This window comes from Siniperca chuatsi, linkage group LG18, assembly GCF_020085105.1.
Source record: "Siniperca chuatsi isolate FFG_IHB_CAS linkage group LG18, ASM2008510v1, whole genome shotgun sequence".
Classification (NCBI taxonomy): Eukaryota; Metazoa; Chordata; class Actinopteri; order Centrarchiformes; family Sinipercidae; genus Siniperca; species Siniperca chuatsi.
The window spans coordinates 3771646-3778555 of NC_058059.1; the positions used below are offsets into that span (position 1 = coordinate 3771646).

The 6910-nt window shown below is 38.2% G+C and overlaps 1 protein-coding gene across 2 annotated transcripts; it reads left to right on the top strand.

The window, feature by feature from the left end:
* The first annotated feature begins 101 nt into the window (after positions 1-101).
* On the top strand, positions 102-4733 carry LOC122865176 (cyclin-dependent kinase 2-associated protein 1). Of its 2 annotated transcripts, none has more exons than XM_044173243.1 (4): positions 102-275; positions 2368-2468; positions 3879-4005; positions 4114-4733. In XM_044173243.1, exons 1-4 carry the CDS (start codon positions 248-250, stop codon positions 4179-4181), a joined length of 324 nt encoding a protein of 107 aa, XP_044029178.1. In that variant the 5' UTR covers positions 102-247; the 3' UTR covers positions 4182-4733. The 2 variants fall into 2 exon arrangements, with proteins under 2 accessions (XP_044029178.1, XP_044029177.1); XM_044173242.1 differs by lacking the exon at positions 102-275 and adding an exon at positions 761-919.
* Positions 4734-6910: the final 2177 nt, after the last annotated feature.

The window sequence follows — 6910 nt, forward strand, 5'->3', positions numbered from 1 at the left end:
CAAACTCATCAGGGACTAGTCCCCAACTATAATCTGCTCCTTTGTGGGGGTGGGGGGTCCAGGTCATGACACTGGGGGCCAGGATTGGGCCAAACCATGTGGTGAAGAGGGACAGAGAGGGTTTAACCGACCCATCTCATTTGAACTGAAGAAGAGCCACATGCCTCCAAAGCAAGAGTGCATCCTTTATATCTTTCTGCTTTGTTATTAATGTCAAAGCTCTGCAGATTCACACACAGACGAAGGAATGGATGCGCCCCCACAGACAAAGACAGGTATCTGCAAACTATGTTATGTTATCTCTTTTGAGCACATTTAACTGAAACAAAAGCTTTTTTTTTTAAAATATATATATATATGTATTTTTTTTTAACTACACTAACTCAGCTGGGTAAATATAAAGTCTAACCTAAAATTAAATACAAGAAGTTGCTTATCCTACTTTTAAACATCTGCATTTAAAAAAAAAAAAAAAAAAAAAAATGGCGTAAAGAATGAAAAGGAGAAACAAACACGCTTCACACGTTCAAACACTTTTTAAACATTAAAAAAAAAAAAAAAAAGTCTTTTAAAAGTGTAGTTTAAAGTAGAGTTTCCCGATGAATGCGAAGTGAATTTGTGAAATGTGTGTCAAACCGAGTGAAACCGCGAGTGAATTCCGTCGCTTTACGGTGGAAATCACGTTTTTAACCGTTTTCTTGATAACCCGCAATGGATAGTAGCGGTGTTAGAAAGCATAGTGGGTGTCAATATAAAGTGACGGCCATATTTGCCGGTGCCGCTGTTGTAAACAAAAAGTGAGAGACAGACGCTTCACTGAATTTCGGGTCATTTTTATTTCTTTAATTTACAATGTCTTTGGGAATGTCTTATAAACCCAATGTCCATCAGCACATTCCGGGAACTTCTGGGAACCAGGGTAAGGAGAAAAAACGGGGGGAAATCAAAGTATCCGTCCGTTAAATCGAGTGTTAAATTCGGGGTCTCGGAGAATACCTGGAGAAAGACCGTGTCTGTAGTTTTTGTCCAGTTATATATATAGGGTCAGATCCTGGGAGCTAGGCTAATTCATATCCGCCATTATTACTAATGTAAAAGAGCGCCCTCCGTGATATCAGTCGGCGGTGAAACGCGGTTTGGATGTGAAACGAGAAGGCGACGGTTCCTAAAATGTGGTTATCCGTCGTCCCGGGTCCTGGTCCCGCCGGGTGGGTGCCGTTACACGGTGACAAAAATGTATCACTTGTGTCTTCTTGAGCCAGCCTTGTTCCGTTTCCTCCATGATGCTCCTCGGTCGGAGCTGCTGATTGATCTGCCTGTGAATTATTTTATGACTCTTCGAGGACATCTCGTGTTGGAGGTTGAATATTACAACCGAACAAAGCGGCAGGGGAGCCGCGGAGAGCGTGGAGGACAAAGCCCAACCAGACTCTGTTCATTTTTTAGGGGAATTTAGCAACTTCATCTTAAACTTCTTTTTTTTTTCTTTTCTTTTTTTTTAAACACGATTCCAGTAATTTTAGGCCAGCAAAATAAATACATAAATTAAAGCTGCAACGATTAATCAATTAGTTGATCGAAAGAAAATTCATTGATTACTACAATTAATTGATTTACTACAATTTTACATCAATTTTATCTATTTATTACACGTTCAGAGCGTGGAGGACAAAGCCCAACCAGACTCTGTTCATTTTTGGGGGGAATTTAGCAACTTAATCTTAAACTTCTTTTTTTTTTTTAACATGATTCCAGTTATTTTAGGCCATCAAAATAAATTAATTAATTAAAGCTGCAACGTTTAATCGATTAGTTGATCGAAAGAAAATTTATTGATTACTACAATTTTATTACACGTTCAGTTTTCTCTTTTGCTCTCCTCCTTTACCACCTGTCCATGTGATGTGTTAAAGTGTTGTAACTTTGCATTATTATTATAGTGTAAAGCTGAAACAGTCGGTTGATTAAGCGTTTAGTCAGTCCAACAGAAAACTGACGATTTTGATAATCAGTTAATCATTTGGGTCATTTATCAAGCGACCATGCTCCGGTTGCAGCTTCTCAATTGTGAGGATTTGCTGTTTTTCTTTGCTTTGCGTTTTGGACTGTTGCTGGAGAATTTGCTGTTTTTATTCTTATATAAATGTAAATGGAATATCTTTGGGTTTGTTGCTCACACAAAACAAGCAATTTGAAGATGTTGCTTCGGGTTCTGGGAATTTTGTAAAGGGTATCTTTCACTATTTTCTGAAATTTTATGGACTAAACGATTATGAAAGTAATCAGCAGATTAGTTGCAGCCATAGTTAACTGTAGATGTGGCTGGTTTTGGTGCTCTAAGTCTTGACGGATGTGTTTTTTGAACAGTTGGAAACCTCCAGTCTCCCTCAGCAGCTAACCTGGCCACGTTGCAGTCCTACAGGCCGCTTCTGAGTGACTATGGACCTCCATCTCTGGGATTCTCACAGGTAACTGCAAATTAATTGCATCAACTCCAGCAATTTTGTATTGTACCTCCATATAGGGGGACTCTGTAAGAGACAGAATGAAAGAATTAATGGTCAAAGTCAACTTTTATTTCCTAGTTATGAGTCAAGATCCAAAAACCCTGGATCCTACATTTCCCACAATGCAACTCAACCCTACCTGCTTAGTAAATGCTCACGTCTCGCATGTTCCCAGTTTGTATCTTCATTCATCATTTGTTGTTTACTTTTTCTGTCACTTCAGTGCACATTTAAACACACAAAATATGAGATCTGTAACACAGTAGTCCATGATCGAGAAGCAGCAGAGAGACAAAAAAAACCTCGTATTACTTATCAGAAACACTTTATCAGAAATACTTTATTGATCCCCGAGGGGAAACTCTTTATGAAACCTTCCATTAAATATTTTGTAAAGCTCCTCCAGAGCCACAGAAGACATTATACAACAGTTTTCATAGGCTGAGTAGCAGTGGTGGAATGTAACTAAGTACTTTTACCCAAGGACTTAAGTACAACTTTGAGGTACTTTACCTGAGTATTTCCACTTTATGCAACTTTATACTTCTACTCCACGACATCTCAGAGGCAAACATTGTACTTTTTACTCCACTGCATTTGTCTGACAGCTTTAGTTACTAGGATGAAGTGTTTCCTTTACGCGCTGAGAAAACTCTCCTCCTTCTGAAGCTGAATAAACTCTTTAACCCCCCCTCGCATCAGCTGGAAAATGCATCGTCACAAAGCTGAAAACAGGCTGTTTTTCACATGAAAAGTTTGCAGCGACGCTACAAACATATGATGATCTTATAGACCATGATGCATTGCTGCAGATTAAACTGCCCAACAGTATATAAAGCAGTTAAAATGAGCTCAACCTTAAACATCTGCAGCAGTAAAATGCAACACACACATTAATGCAGCAGGAATATGAATCCAGAAACATCAGATATAATAAAACACTGACAGGAGCGTTTTACTGCACAGTGAGCACTTTTACTTTAACTACATTCAGCTGATAATACTTACATACTTTTACTGAAATAAGGTTTTGAATGCAGGACTTTTACTTGTAGTGGAGTATTTTCACAGTGTGGTATTAGTGCTTTTACTAAAGGATCTGAATGCTTCTTCCACCACTGCTGAGAAGTATTCCACATGACTCATAGTAAACTGAGTTAAATGGGAGAAGTGCCCCCTTTAAAATAGTTTCTTAACAATAATTAATGGGAAAATGTGTCTGTTCTTGCTTGTGTTGCTCTTGCACGTCGATTGTCATCACAGTTATTCTTCTTTTCTCACTGTGATGTCCTCTGGATTAAGAGTGCCAAAAAAACAATGTGAAATGTATTGACCCTGGCTTATCTCGTGTTCTCTTTGCTCGAACGCCAGGGCTCCTCTGGCAGCCAAGTGCCTCAGAACAAATATGCAGAGCTGCTGGCCATCATCGAAGAGCTTGGAAAGGAGATCAGGCCCACATATGCTGGAAGTAAGAGTGCAATGGAGAGACTCAAAAGAGGTAACTGCGAACCTTGATATGCAGAACAATTCAAGTGCAACACATATAGTGTAGCTTGTGGTTAATTCAGAGTTTGTTCATCTAAATTGTATTTGTCTTTCTTCAAAGGAATAATCCACGCCAGAGGGTTGGTGCGTGAATGCTTGGCTGAGACTGAGAGAAACGCCAGGTCCTAGCTGCGAACACACATTCCTCCCTGCAAGAAGAACTAACAGCGTGCGTCTCATGAAAAACAAAAAAAAATAACTTGCATGGCATTTCCTTTGAGAAGAGGAAGTAAAATGAACAAAGGATGGAAAAGCAAGCTCCTAGAGAGATAAAAAAATACAATTCATGACTCCTGAGGGTTCTGGAGGATCATTTAAATAATGCGATGGTCATTGGAATTCAAACGAGAGGATATCATGTTTTTATGCCCCACTTTTGGGATCTTAGTTTTGACTTCATATTTAAAACGTTGATTTATGCATGCGAACGGGCCCGTGGGTTAATTGTAGACAATGCATGGCTTGTACAGGGGTAGATGGAGAAGACTTCTTCTTTTTGATAGTATTTGGTCTGTTTTTCAGACCCCTAGAACACACATGACTGAGTGAGTGAGGGACAGAGATGTGCCAAATGCATTGGTTAATTTGTGTAGAGGTTGGTTTTGGTATAAAAAAAGGAAAATGCTGTTACTTGCATCTTTGTATGTATTTATTACTCAGTGTAATAAATTGTATTTTCAATATAGTTGTCATTCTGTGATTCAGTGCATTTTAAACATTCATCATCCAGTTTTGATAAGCCTGTATATCTACCCAAACTCTTTCTTCAAGTGGTAAAAAACTGCAAGTGATAACTTCCTGTTAAGTGAAAATAAGAAGTAAAGAAAACTGCAGGGATTGTTCTCTTTGCTCTGTGGACGACTAACTTTCTACACAAAAGCTGCTTGTAGAGGTCGTTGATATCTTCGGGGGCGTCCACTAATCGCAGGGTTGGCGGTTCAGTCCCAGGATCCTCCTGTCCACATGTTGAAGCGTCCTTGAATATCTTTAGGTTTTGGATTATTGGTGGTCAGACAAAAGAAGACATTTTTAGATGTCACTAAGGGCTCTGGCAACTTGTGATACCCTCTTTTTGCTAATTTGCTCTATAGACCGTGCGATTAATTGATTAATCACCAATCACCAGCACCTTGGCATGGTAGCTTGCTGCCATTGGTGTGTGTGCGTGTGTGTGCGTGTGTGCGTGTGTGTGTGTGTGTGTGTAAATGGGCGAATTGTTGAACACTTTAGATAAAAGTGCTATATAAATGCCGTTAATTTAATTTTATCTTAAAAATTGCAAGTGAAGGGGAAAACTCAGTGTTTACAGAGTTTATTGATGGGATTTAATGAATTTTTAACTTGCAGATCAGGAATTGCCTGTATTAACTTTCAAATTTAAGTGTTTTTAGGGCTTACTTAATAATAACATAATACTGGCTCAGACCAGTGATTCCCAACCTGCAGTACTTGTACCGCAGGGGGTACTTCTGCGGTTGCTAGGGGTTACGTGGAAAGATTGTGAAGGTGTCCCAGCTGATTTGAAAAAATCTAAATAATGATTTTATAAAAACATACATCCAAATATTTGTGTTTAAGAGGAAAATAAACACAATCAGGATTACAAACTAGTGTGATGCTTATGTTTAGCATCTTAATTGTCACAATAACCCTCCAGGTACGATCCAGGCTGACTGCGCAGGACGCGCCGCAGTTCCCCACCAGCCTGAGTGTGTGAAAACTAGTCAGAAAGCTAGCAGAGAAGTCCCAATGGACAGCCAATAGAAATGGATAAATGTTTGAAACGTCTATTTTATGCAACTCCACTCATAGAAGATGAAGAAAACCAAAAAAATATTTGTACTAGAGAAACTTTTTTGCCATTTTTGCTTAAAAACATTACTGAAACAATGAATAAATTTTCAGAATAGTTGCGAATTAATTTCCTGTCGATGGACTAATGGATTAATAATCATTGCTGTGTGCACTGTACTTTATGGTAACTTGGAGATGACAAGATATGCAGTACAAAATAGGGCAGGAGGTGGGTGAGTGGAAGGATCCAGAGGGGCCCAACAGCAAACCTTTGCCCCGGGGCCCCCAAACAGGTTATTCTGGCCATGGGTTTCAATCGATGAGGCTCACTTGATAACCTTAATCACAGTGCTTACTCTCACCCACTGCTCTATTTCCAAGTCTCAGCACAAGTTTATATGTAAAGATAGGCAGAGAGATAGATAGATAGAGTACTTTATCGATCCTAAAGGGACATTGCAGTGTTATAGCAGCTTCTTCACATAAATCACAAAAAAAAACAAATGAGATAGGTAAGAAACAAATACAATTAAAAGGCAAAATTATACACAAGAACTAAAATAGACTAAACACGTTTAAAAAAAAATATAAAATAGAATCGACTAAAAAACTGAGAATAGAGACTAAAGATGGGACTATAATGTTAACTAATATGCACTTAATATACACTGTACAATGATAGTAATATACTTTAATATAGGATGTACATAAGTGCAAGTCGAGTGCAGTAGATATTGCTGAAAGCTGTACAGTAAGGTGCAGAATTGTCATTAAATATTAAACATAATTAATAGTAAATTAAATATACTGTATGTATAATATATGAATATAAGATTAATTTACACTATGTATATACAGATGGTTATCTTGAGGGTGCAAAGTGCAAAAGAAAAACTGACATGATTGGAAAGATAAACAGCTGATGAATCAGTAATATAAGAGATGTGATGAATAAATGCAATTAATAAATATACATGTGAGGAATCTAAGGACCCAAAGTGGTACAACATATAAGATAAACTTGCACCTAAATGTGTGAAAAAGGCAGAAATGTTTCTGAGGTT